Raw genomic sequence first — 12,750 nt, 5'->3', positions numbered from 1 at the left:
AGCTTGGGTTCCAGTCAATTCAACATAGTGAGACGAAGGTAAAAAGTTCAGTGACGAAGCTGAAGGAGCCTTCATCCAAAGACCCCCAAAGACCCCTCCTCAAGACCATCAGATGGCACTGCGCAGGCGTAACAGGGAGGGGTCAAGGAGGAGACTATGGAAATTATTACCTGGGACTCATTTTAATAAGAAGCGGGAAAGGTTATGAATATGTATAGGCGTTCCTGGGGTCATTATGAATATGTAACACCCTACTGTATTTAAACACACCTCATATTGTTAGAAGTTGCGCATGAATGCTGGAACGATCCCCCTTGCGCCCGACGTCTAAATGAACATAGCTGCTTTATAACCCTGTGAGTTGTAAAGTTTTTTGACTTTATAGGTTGTAAAGTTGTTTGCATACATCAAGTACCAAAGGTAACGGGAGCAGGATCCAATGTTTTGCGCATTTTTCGCATCTCAACATCATCGCAGCAGCTCTTGGGGTACAAAACTCTGGGGAGCCCCGGCTCTCCTCCTGTGTCCTCCACTCATTTGGCTGCCGTGAGCCTCCTCGCATGCGGGATTACTAATTTATTCTGTACTAAATTGTCTCCTTGGCCGCCAGTTCCTTTTCTTTCAAAACCTTTCCTCGTTTTGGCGATTTCTCCCGCGCGGTGGCTGAATCAAACCCCCCGAGGCCACTACCGCCCGTAGCGTGCAGGCTCTAGGGGATGTTCTCACGGTAACTACACCTTGCTCTCGCACTTAAAATCCCTCTGTGCAAAACAGCCCTGACTGTGACTTTACAGGCTGCCGGGCCGAGCGCTGCTCGTCCTTGTCCCGCGGAGCCACAGGGGGAGGAGCGGCCCCCGGTGCTGCTGCCCCGCTCGGAGCGGGGTCGGCGCAGGGACCGCGATGCGGCCGAGGTCAAGCCCACCCCGTCTCCTCAGCCCATGGTTTGAGTGCGCTCAACCAATCAGGTGGCGCGGAGGGGAGGGGGGGCGAGGTGCTGATTGGTCAGTGCGGCGGGGAGGGGAGGGGCCGCCCTGAGGTGAGCGTCGCACCGCACCGCATCGCATCGTGTCGCCGTCGGTACCGGCGGGGCGGGCAGCGCCGGGTTGTGCCTCAGTGACCGGAGAACAGCTGGAACAGCAGCACCGGACGGGTGGTACCGCGGAGCTGCTGCTGGTAAGTTGGCAGCGGGTAGCGTTCCCCCGACCGGCGAGTCTGCCCGTGCGCGGGGGGCTCGGGCTCGTCCCTCACGGAGAACCGCGTTGGGCCTTGTCGGGGAGCGGGTGGTGCTGGGCCGGCGGCTCGGAACTTGTGTCTAATTTGTGGGGTACCCTCCGGTAATGCTCCCCAAGTGTGAGGGATGAGTGGCCCGTTATGCTGCTCTGCTCCTCCTGTGCAAAACACGAGTCTCTGCGGAATATTGCACGTTAGCGAGGTATTTTCATTTAAAATATATATTAATGAACTCGACTCTGCCTTGTTTTTATAGAACAAAAATCTGAAAGTGGGCGTTTTATCACAGATTCCCCTCACTAAGTCCGGAGTGTGCTGATAAAAAGCACCGAGCACATGTAATTAATCCTTGTCAGGGCTTTGTGTGAGCTTCACTCTGTGAACTCATGTCAGATATGTGGCTTAGGCAGCAGACGGAGAGAGCGTCCATGTGAACTGGGTGGTTGGCATGATTATGCCTTTATCACAGTCTAAGCAGTAATGCAGTAATTTATCATTAAACCCTGATGTTTGGACCCGGAGGAACAGTGCACCTCTGGAGTTCTCTGTGCGGGTGATACTTGAACTGTGAATTTTGCTTCTGGCTCTTGTTAAGAAGCTGAGTTTAGAAAAGCAATATTTGGGGTGTGTTTAGCGGGGTAACAGGAAGCTTGTGTTTACAGAAATTGAAATAGTTACTAACAGGAGTATGGCTTCAGTGGGAGCCTTGATTCAGAAATAGTAGCATGTGTTGGGCATAGTTCTGAACATGAGAGGTTGTTACTGCCAGCACAGCTGTCTGTCAGACTGGGATGTATGTTTAGTGGAATATTCCTAAGCAGGCACTTGTTTAAGTTGCTTTGTTGAAAGGCAAAATTTGGTGCCGATTGTTGGTCTTTAAATAGGTTGGAAGCATGGACCCCTTATACGGAATGGTTGGGGTTGGAAGGGACCTCTGGAGATCATCCAGTCCAACCCACCTGCTAAAGCAGGTTCACCAGAGCAGATCACACAGGAATGTGTCCAGGCTGGTTTTGGATGTCTCAGAGAAGGAGACTCCACAGCCTCTCTGGGCAGCCTGTTCCAGGGCTCTGGCACCTCAAAGTAAAGAAGTTTCTTCTCATATTCAGATGGAACTTCTTGTGCTTCAGTCTGTGCCTGTCACCCCTCATCCTACCTCTGGGCACCACTGGAAAGAGTCTGGTCCATTCTCTTGACACCCACCTTCGAGATGTTTATGAACATTGCTGAGATCCTCTCTCAGCTTCTCTTCTCCAGGAGGAGAAGACCTGTTGAACGCCAGCCTTTCTCATCTAGCCAGTTCCCAGTTTTAGCAATTTAGATTTTCTGCAGCGTCTGGTAGGACTAATGATAAACTGGGTGTATGCACAAACTGGGTCTTGCACGAAACCGCAGGTGTGGCCAGCAGCTTTGCACAAGTGCTCAGCAGACTCAGCGTAGTTTGCAAATCTAGTACACTGAGCTCTGCAAAGCTGCTCCGCTGTTTGGCTACTTAAGAGCCTGAAACAAAACTGAGCACCATGAAAACTCCCAACCTAGGATTTATTTGCTGGATCTCTTAGAAAAGAGGCCCGGTTTCTCAGTAGGACTGACAAATCATGTAGAATCCTTGGAAATATTCAAAATTTAACTGGGCAAGGGTCTGAGCAACTTGTTTCAAGTTGTCCTTGCTCTGAGCAGGGGCCAGTGAGGTCGGGCTAAATGATGTCAAAGGTTCCGTTGACCTAAATATTTCCATCAGATTTAAGCCAGAAGTCTACATCTATCTTGGCAAAATTCTTACTAGTATTGTAACCGTTCTTTATAAGAATTTGCATTACTGTTATTAGGCAAATGTAAATAACTGAAGTAAGCTCCCACACTCTAACTGTCATACAGTAGATCTCCTGTCCTGCCTCTTTCTTCTTGTATGTGATCAATAACCTCCTCTTGAGGTTTGTGTGTTATGTGCTTGTCATGAAAGTATTGATACCTGGAAAGATGTAGACTTCTGGCTTAAATCTGAGCTCAAATTTGGCTCAAATCTAAGCTGTGAGAGTGCAGCCTGGCAGTGTCCACAGGGCCATGACAATGTGTTGTAATCTGTGTTTCAGTGGAAATAACTGATAGTTTCTGGTTTGAGTTAAAACAGCAAAGCCTGAAAAGGTACAAAACTAACAAGTGTTATCAAATTCCCCCTGAATGGCAAACTACAATACCCCATGTGTTTTAGAGGCTGTATCTTCCCATGAGATAAAGTTCAGGAAAAATACCATTTTTTGGAATGGAGGATGACCAGATGTTCAGACTGTGAGATGATGATCTTTGACAAAAGTATTTAAGCAAAGCAAAAGAAAGCTACAATGCATGTCCAACAGAGAGGATAATTTGTTGCCTAGTAAGTTGTTCTCTGTTCCCACTAATTTCTGATTTAGATGGGATTGCAAACTGTCATCTTGTTTTCTCTGCTATCACTAATGTATATGGAACAAGGGGCCAAAGGTAAAGTACATAATTTGCCAAGGTCCAGTACATGTGATGTTACTACAGTAGTGCATTATCTAATTAAGGCAAGTAATCAGTTACATAACTTTATTTTCAGGGATTTATAAGAACGTGGCAAAACAGAGAAGTTTTTTTCCCTTTGCATCTCACATATAAGTATTAAACCATATATTATATCCAGTTAGCAAGTTTAATGGACTGCTTTGACTTCAGCGTTTGGTTATGTTTTGCTGAATATAAGATCATAAGGAACTGGGAAAGATTTTCATCCTTCCTACCCTCCTCCCCAAATTTCTTGTATTCAGAAGGCTATGTAATAGTTTTAAATAACTTTTATTAGTGTTTCTCTTCTGTAGAGACATAAGAATTACTGAGAACCAGATGGAGTAATACAACAAGTATTTTCTTTCATACAGGACACCATGGCAGCCCATCAGCAGAACAAACCTTCTGGAGAAAGAAACCGCAAAAACACCCAAAATGGTTCTCGAACACCTCAAGTCCAGTGGGGAAGAGCATGGTGAGAGAAACTGATGACACTCAGTCATTGCAAATTGGTTCATACTTACTCTTATAGATACTGCATTCCTTTTAAACCTCGCTCTATAAGTAACAGATTATTACATTGCCCTTCAGTTGAAAGCTCATGAGTAATGAGCTGCAGTAACAGATGCCAAAGAAGAGTTCTTCAAAATGTTAAGGATGTAGAGCTTGCTAGATTGCTTGGGTTAAAACACAGTCCTCCTTGCAAAAAAAGTAGAACAAATAATAAAAATCAGTAAAATTTGTAGTTCCTTCAAGGGCTGAACAGTATATTGCCTGAGATTTTAACAAACAGGCATCCATCAGTGGTTTTGCCAGCTGACATCTCCTACTGTAGCAAGATTTATTACTCATCTCTCCGTTCTCAAAGAGTTGTGCAAAAATTAGTATTGTGTTGCAGCTGGAAACATCTGTGGGTGTTTATAGGGCTTCTTACCACAGCGTGTGGTAGAACAAGTTCAGCTTCTGGCTGTTCACGGTCCATCTTTTCTGTGTTTCCAAATTTTGCATAATATTCTTGTGACTGTTACCACTTCCAACTGAACACTCTACCAGTTAGTTATACCCATGATTGCCATCAAAACCACAAAGGCTGCAATAATAAACTGCTTTTTGGAGGGGAGTTATTATTTATTCTGTTGCTCTGCTTAACTAGCATAGATAACAGTTTGTGGTAAAGTATGTAAAGTGTGCTAAGTTATTTGACCCAAAGAAATGTATGTGCCCTGAAAACATTTTCAGTTTTCGTCTCGTTAGTCTAGAAGGTGCACTGAAAAAATTGCCTGACCGTTCTAACCAAAAGCTGGAGAAAACAATAAAGCTGTGTTTGGATTACAGGGAGGTGGACTGGTTTTCCTTGGCAAGCATCATTTTCCTGCTCATGTTTGCGCCCCTTATCGTATATTACTTCATAATGTCCTGTGACCAGTACCAGTGCTCTCTAATGGATCCACTCGTTGACTTGCTTACGGGGAATAAACATCTGTCTGACATCTGGAACAAGACTCCTGTGCTGACCTATAAGGCTGCTGGCATGTATACCCTGTGGGTCGCTTTCCAGGTACATTATTGAGTTATCTTGATGTAGTGGCTGGGTTTTAAAACAGCTGTTCAATTAATCCTTTTACAGGAAGGATAATGGAATGTCACGCTTGCGTTTACTCTTTGGTGTTTCTTACTTGCCACGGCTTTTTGGAATCCAGACGAAGCTTATAAACTTGACAAATAAATACGTAGGGAATATACACAAATATTCCTTGTGTGACATATTACTTGATGTGGGAAAAAAAAACTAACTATGTAACAACAATACCTATTTGTTTTAAAGAAATACATAGTAAATATATCACAAATTAACACAGCAGAAGGGGTGATATATTCTATAGACAGTAAAAAAACATTGACATCAGAAGTATAACTTACGTTTGTAAAATATCTTCAAACGTAGCAAACTACTCCATTTTTTTTTCCATTTTGGAAAACAACTTACCTATAACGCGGATGAAGTTCAAAATAAAAGGAGAAGGACCTGAATCTTGTTACTAACTGTCCCGCCTCCCTATCAAAAAAAGATTGATAACCACACATGAAGTACAAGTTTAGAATTGTTTAACAGCTTGCACATGTTACTAGTCTAAAATCACAACAGCTAAATCTTGCCGTATTTACTTATCCAATACTTAATTGAAACTGCCGTGTGTAACATTTGATATGTGTATGAAAGGGGTAGTGTCTTGGGGGGGTTTGTCTTGCCTGTTCTTGCTATTAATATTAATATATTCTATGCCTTCTAGGTGGTTTTGTATGTGTTCATTCCTGACTTCTGCCATAAATTTCTTCCTGGATATGCAGGAGGTGTCCAAGAAGGTGCCATCACCCCTGCTGGTAAGTTCTTCGTTAGAATATATGCACACCATACAATCTTCTAAAATTATGGTATTTTTGTACTTACAATCTGTAATAACCCACATGTATCTGGAGGAGGTGTGGAAAGAAGTGCTTTCACCTTCCTCTTATGTTTACTTCAAACAAAAATGAAAGCAAGCTACATTCTCTTTTAGAATAAATGCTACAATTTCTATCTCTTGCTGTTAGTAAAACTATTGCTATGGCAGGTACCACACTGGTATGGGAAAAATACAGATTGATAATTTTGGCACTTAAAATCAGCAGTGGACTATTGCCAGTATTCGTCAATGCAGTTGTACTTGCCGAAGCTAAATTAACCCACAAGACTTGAACAAAAAGCATGGTGTGAACTAAGTGTGAGAAAGGGTGACTTGTTACCTTAGTCAGTTTTAGGGGAGATGCCAAATTTGCTGTTTTGTGAAGAGGAAAAACTCAGCCTAACAAAGCCTGGTGGATATAGCAGAGTCAAATGAAACTTTCAGAAAAGTGCCACAAGACTTTTAATTGGGAGAGTGAGGTCGTTTCGTAAGTATTTATTTGAGCTTCTATATAATGTATGCATATCTATATTAATAAAAAACTGTATTAGTGCAGTGTCACTAACATGCAATTTTGTCTTCATCTTTTAGGTGTAGTGAATAAGTATGAAATCAATGGACTTCAGGCTTGGATCATTACCCACGTGCTTTGGTTTGCAAATGCCTATTACTTCCACTTCTTCTCACCTACCATCATTTTTGACAACTGGATTCCTCTCCTGTGGTGTGCCAATATCCTGGGCTACATAGTTTCCACATTTGCCTTGATTAAAGGCTATTTTTTCCCTACCAGTGCCGCAGACTGGTATGTGATTTTCAATAATAAGACAATAAGACACTAGGTAATCGGACATATAAATCGAATGCTGCAAAGAATAATAATGACAGGATATATTTTATGTATGACTGTGGCTCTTTGTTTTGTTAGCACCATAGCAGCACATGCCATGTTATCTTATCTTTCACAACATTATATGGTTTTATGATTTTTATTATCATTACGTCAAGTGCCTTAGGAAATCATCTGGAATGTGTAGTCAGGTTAGTGATTACCTGCATTTGTGTATAACTGCGAACATTTCTATTTTTTTTAATGCTTTCTAGCAAATTCACCGGCAACTTCTTTTACGACTACATGATGGGGATTGAATTTAACCCTCGAATAGGAAAGTGGTTTGATTTCAAGCTGTTCTTCAATGGGCGCCCTGGTATTGTAGCCTGGACTCTAATCAACCTTTCCTATGCTGCTAAACAACAGGAGCTGTACGGCCAAGTAACCAACTCCATGATCCTCGTCAATGTCCTTCAGGTAAATTCAGAGGAGAGAAATAAGAAACCAATTTGGAAATAAACTAGGAATAAAGTAGAAACATCTCCTTGCGTTGAAATTGAACTTACACAATTTTTCCTGGCCTGACCAACCTCATTGAGTGATGATGCACTGGGACTTGCTTCTTTGGACACTTGTATTCATTTATTTGGACACTTGTATTCCTTCCAAGTGCCACCAGTGGCACGGTCATGTCTGCACCAGCAGATTTCAGTGTAAACTTAATTGAAGAGGTACTTTTCTGAGCCTGTGTTCTGGAAACAGGCATAGCCTGATCTTGGATACAAAGAGAACAATGATGAATTCTTATTTGGTTTTGTTTTCTATTGTTGTCGTTTTGTTGTTTCAATTTGTGTGTGTGAGACATGCAGAACTACACATCTCTACACCTAAAGATAGCCAGTCGGGTGCTGAAGAAACCGCAAAGTAATAAGTACAGATAATAGTTTGGATTTATTCATTACGATGTGTAAATGGGTCTGTTCTCCCTCTCTGTAAGCATGTGACTCTTTAAGCTGGATACAGGGATGGTCAAACACAAAACTAATCCCTAAGCACATGTCCTTATAGTGGCACACTTGACTTAGTTATCTTCGTTAATAGTGCTTTGCATTACTTATTTGCTTTATCTATAGAGATGTATTTGTGTGAAATGTTGCTTTTAATACCTTTTTTTGAAGTGTTAAAATAAAAGCACGAGTCGGTTTTGAGGTCATATCACAGGATAGCACAGAAAAATTAGGCTGATGCTGTTAAACAGGATGGCTGGTGGCAGTCGTGTGTTGTTAATGTGAAACTATTCTGTTTCAGGGTATTTATGTTTTGGACTTCTTCTGGAATGAAGCTTGGTATTTGAAAACCATTGATATCTGCCACGATCATTTTGGCTGGTATTTGGGCTGGGGAGACTGTGTTTGGTTGCCTTACCTCTATACTTTGCAGGTAAAAGTGTAAAACTGTCCAGAAACATTATCCCCAGCAGTTTGGTTTGTATCCTAAATTGTTGCTAGACAGTTTGAATGTTGAGTAACCATTATAGCATCCTTTGTAACAGTTTACTTTAGGAAGTCTTACTGTCCCTGCATGGAATTGACATCTATTCCTGTCCTTTCCTCCTTTTGTGCCCTTTTCTGTCACTGTCTATTGCATCTGTATATTTTTATCGATCCTTTCAGTGCCTTTTTGTATTCCTGCATGTTGAGAGTTTGGTTTTCAGTGGGTGGTGGGTTGGTTGGTTGTTTTTTTCCTTCTGTCCTGCTTTGTGTGCATCTTTGCTCTCTCTCTCTTGTTCCACCTACAAAATGCTATTTTGGGGTGAGAGACAGAGAAAGAAAACGTGGGATGCAGAGTTTTCTGAAAATTGTCCATGTTTTTACTGGTAGGGTGGATTTTCCTATTCTTTCTACTAGTCTGTTCTGGGTCACTGGAGGTCAGTGAGTTAATCTGGCATCCTGAGCGTGTATTTAAAGTAAATCACTGATTGTCTCTTGTTTTCTGCCCCCCAGGGTTTGTATCTGGTTAACCACCCTGTCCAGCTGGGCACAGCTAATGCCATAGGGATCTTGATGTTGGGTTTGATCGGCTATTACATCTTCAGGGTGACCAACCACCAGAAGGACCTATTCCGTCGTACCAACGGCAACTGCAAGATCTGGGGGAAGAAACCAGAATATATCGAGTGTTCCTACATGTCCATGGACGGGACCAAGCACTACAGCAAACTGATGACCTCGGGATTCTGGGGGTGGGCGCGACATTTTAACTACACGGGAGATTTGATGGGCTCCCTGGCCTATTGCCTGACTTGTGGGTTTGACCACATCTTGCCTTATTTCTACATCATTTATATGACTATTCTGCTGACCCACCGCTGCATTAGGGATGAACACCGTTGCTTCAGCAAATACGGGAAGGACTGGAAGCGCTACACTGCTGCCGTGCCTTACCGGCTCCTACCAGGAATATTTTAAAGCGAACACAGAATCCGGGGGAAAGAAAAAAGAAAATTGAGATTCAAAGAGTTTATCCACACGGTTAAACTAACAAAAACACTTTGTGAAGGACACTTGTACTGCTCTGAAGGAAAAAAGGTGGCTGAACAATAATCCTTGCTGAACTGAAGGAACATGTGGGCAGACAGTATTTAAAGTAAATTAAATGAGACACTGAAATGATCTAATTTTTTAGGAGACTCTTTTACATGGAACTTTGTTCTTTTTTTTTTTTCCCCTCTCAAAATTAACTTGGACTTGAAGAAATCTTGTGTGAATTGAGACTCCTGACATGTCCCAAAGCTGGGAGGAGAGGCCTCACCCTTCAGAGTAGCAGGGTTCTAGAACCAGTTTCCAGTGACTCACAGAAGGAAAATAATGGCCTGATCTCTTTATGAAATAACTCGTATGATGTGGTTGCTTGTGAAAGTCATAACCCACAGTCATTAACTCCTCAAAGGAGGTTTTACTGTTTGTTGCTTTTCAAGAGGTTAATTGGGGTAATACTGGACTGGGCAGCCTGATCCTAAACTGCTGTAGTATAAATATTTGTGAAAGCTGGTTGTTATAGGTCAAAAGTTACATTAGTTTATAGCACCTGAGAATATGGTGCATGACTGAGTATTATTTTAATACTGAAACCAAACTTGGTTTGTGAAGATACTGAGCATACAATGACTTCTTTAGTGTGGGTAAAAAACTGCATTCTCTGTTGTTTGTTACAATTTAATCACGTTTGTTACAATTTAATAAATAAATTTGGTTTCGAGACAAGTAATAAATACTGTTAATTCTCCTTTCAGCTAGTTCTTTTCTCGTTACATAGTTGCATCTCAAAATTACCAGATTCAAAAGCAACTCTTCAAAGAGTGTAATTACGAGTGCTGCTCCAAGGATGCATAAAGGAGAAACAAATAAAAAGGATCACAGTATTAACCATGCATCTTGTAACAAGTTTGGTAGCTATGTTCAAGCCAAAAGACTTTTCTTTTTACACATAAATATATCGCTGGTTTTTACAGGAAGCAGATAACTGTGCAGATTTGTTTCTTGTAGGAGCTGCCGAAAGCACTGATCTTCATGGCCGATTTGGATGAGCTGCGTTGGTGAGTAGCTGGTTTGGTTTTGCTGCCGTTCTCCCTGAACGGATGGTTTTGACAGGACTACAAGAGTCTCTCGAAACATGGAAAACGAACATGTCCTGTAGTTTGTCTTTGTTTCAGAGCTGTGGATGGACAAGCGTGTGTAGGGATGCCGCCTTAGAGAAAGTTCTTCTAACTGTAGCCCCAGCACTATCTGTAGACCTGGTAACTATTTTATAACCATTTTGCGGATAACAATTTCAGTATATTATAGTGTTGTTAATAACTGTTTTCATGGGACTGAGAGCAGCCCTATCTGACAAGTTCCACTCTTAAATCCCGAAGCATTCACATGGAATAACGAGCTCTGTGTTAGGATGTCTGGTTAATGTCTTTATATTGCCAGATACTGCTTAAAATCTGCATATTTAAGCACAGTGAATTGATGATGCAACTGGCAGTAATGAACTTGATATAAGTGTTCATAATTTCAGTTTTACTGAAGGTCACAGTTCAATCTTTCTGTGTGACACAGTTCCACACTGACCTTCATCGTATAGGTTGGTATCCTAGGGCTTGTGTGTTGTTTTAAGGATCATTAGCACTTTGAGTAATTAATACAGTGGAATAAGAGTTTGTGTAAGTCCTGAACATCAAAGCTCATTGAGAGCTCACTTACCTGCAGCTCCTGATTTCATTTGAACTTCTAGTTTGGGGGGGGGGCTTTCAAATGCTTATAAAATAGTTGATTTGAGAGGAGTGAGTTCAGAGGAAGGGAAAACTGAGGTTTCTAGTCCCTGTCACTGTGTTTCTTTCAGCTGCCGCTGTCTCTGCTGGAGTAATTGGATATTTTCTTTCCTCAGCCCCATATGTGCATCCTTTTCTTATGCAGCCTTGGAAATTGTGCTGACACTTTGCTGTTAATGCCAAGGCCATTTAAATATAGCAAAACAATCTGGACTTTAAATCATGGTAGCCTTGCAGGGCACAGTACACTCCCTTCTTTTCACTGATAAGTCCTGGATGATTAATAGGAGAAATTGCTCAATTAAGACCAATAAAAAAAATCAGCTCTTTAAAAATAGACTTGGGGAAATCTGAAGCGAAAGGTCAGTATTCTGAGTAACAATTATGCATCCAAATGCTTCTTGTAGGCAGTTTCTGTTACAACTAATATTACTCCAAGGATTTTCCGTATTGTCTGACACTGGAAGCACTTTTCTGTGTCTGTTTGATGGAAGCGGCTCCTGCTGGGAGAGCAGAACCCTGGCAGATGGAATGAGTAAATCTGTCTGGAAAAGAAACTACTCATCCCATTCAGGTTTGTATTTCTTATAAAGAAATTGTTTTTGGAGAAGCATGAAAACCTTTTTTAGCTATTTTGTAAACTTCATCCTAACATAACAGTGTGTAAGCAGTGCTGTAACTGGTGTCCAGCTAGTGCTGCTCTTTAAAACTTAATCATGTGAATGACTATCAACTTGCTCACCTTCAGCTAAGGTGATTCCTGTGTCACATTTTGTGTTGTATGCATAGCAGCGCTGTTTAAACTTATTTCTTACAAGAGAAACCATATATTGCCTTGAAGGATTTGTGGGTGTGTGCGCTGGTTTAACCTTTGTTCTGATATTTCCTATTTCCTGACGCTGTGATGTCAGTATCACCTATGAAGTTTTAAGAGAGTATGTCTGTGTAGTATGCTGAGAATTTCAAGTATAGAATTGCCAATATTTGTAAAATGGTACTTAACGAAATATTTTTGCATGCTGTGTGAGTACTGGAATAGCGAATAGCTAACTCATATGACATGGGTATGATTTTCCTGGTGTGATATGCTTCACACTGCAGTAGTATTTTCCTCAAAGCAGTAAAATCTGTAACCATGTGTTCATGATCATCTCTCTTCATTGAAAACAAAAGTGCACCATCAGTTTCATTGTACTTAGAAGAAGGCCCTTAAAGAGGTGACCCAAGTACATGTTAAGAAGTTTGTCAATTCAAGTCAGAATTCATCCTGTTGTTATGTCTGTAACATTAACCACTCTCTTGAGAGAGAAACCTTTTTGCAGGCAGCAAAAGAAGCATCCTGGTGGAGGGGAGCACATTTAACTGCTCACCGTCTACAGCGGGTGGTGCTACAAGAC

The 12,750-nt window shown here is 41.6% G+C and overlaps 1 protein-coding gene across 1 annotated transcript; it reads left to right on the top strand.

Moving 5' to 3' along the window:
* Nucleotides 1–1,004: 1,004 nt before the first annotated feature.
* On the top strand, nt 1,005–10,320 carry DHCR7 (7-dehydrocholesterol reductase). Its single transcript, XM_005511059.3, has 8 exons — nt 1,005–1,173; nt 4,131–4,234; nt 5,095–5,317; nt 6,051–6,141; nt 6,795–7,008; nt 7,308–7,512; nt 8,344–8,475; nt 9,039–10,320. Exons 2-8 carry the CDS (start codon nt 4,137–4,139, stop codon nt 9,501–9,503), a joined length of 1,428 nt encoding a protein of 475 aa, XP_005511116.2. The 5' UTR covers nt 1,005–1,173; nt 4,131–4,136; the 3' UTR covers nt 9,504–10,320.
* Nucleotides 10,321–12,750: the final 2,430 nt, after the last annotated feature.

The sequence above is a fragment of the Columba livia genome, chromosome 5, assembly GCF_036013475.1.
Source record: "Columba livia isolate bColLiv1 breed racing homer chromosome 5, bColLiv1.pat.W.v2, whole genome shotgun sequence".
NCBI classification, from domain to species: Eukaryota; Metazoa; Chordata; class Aves; order Columbiformes; family Columbidae; genus Columba; species Columba livia.
This window is presented reverse-complemented; position numbering and strand designations above follow the sequence as displayed.

What these genes read in the sequence shown, in the direction of transcription:
- DHCR7 (XM_005511059.3), top strand. Translation starts at nt 4,137, where the DNA reads ATGGCAGCCCATCAGCAGAACAAACCTTCTGGAGAAAGAAACCGCAAA. An exon ending in GTCCAGTGGGGAAGAGCATG is followed by an intron (nt 4,235 to 5,094) that starts GTGAGAGAAACT and finishes TTTGGATTACAG; the next exon opens with GGAGGTGGACTGGTTTTCCT. An exon ending in CCCTGTGGGTCGCTTTCCAG is followed by an intron (nt 5,318 to 6,050) that starts GTACATTATTGA and finishes TATGCCTTCTAG; the next exon opens with GTGGTTTTGTATGTGTTCAT.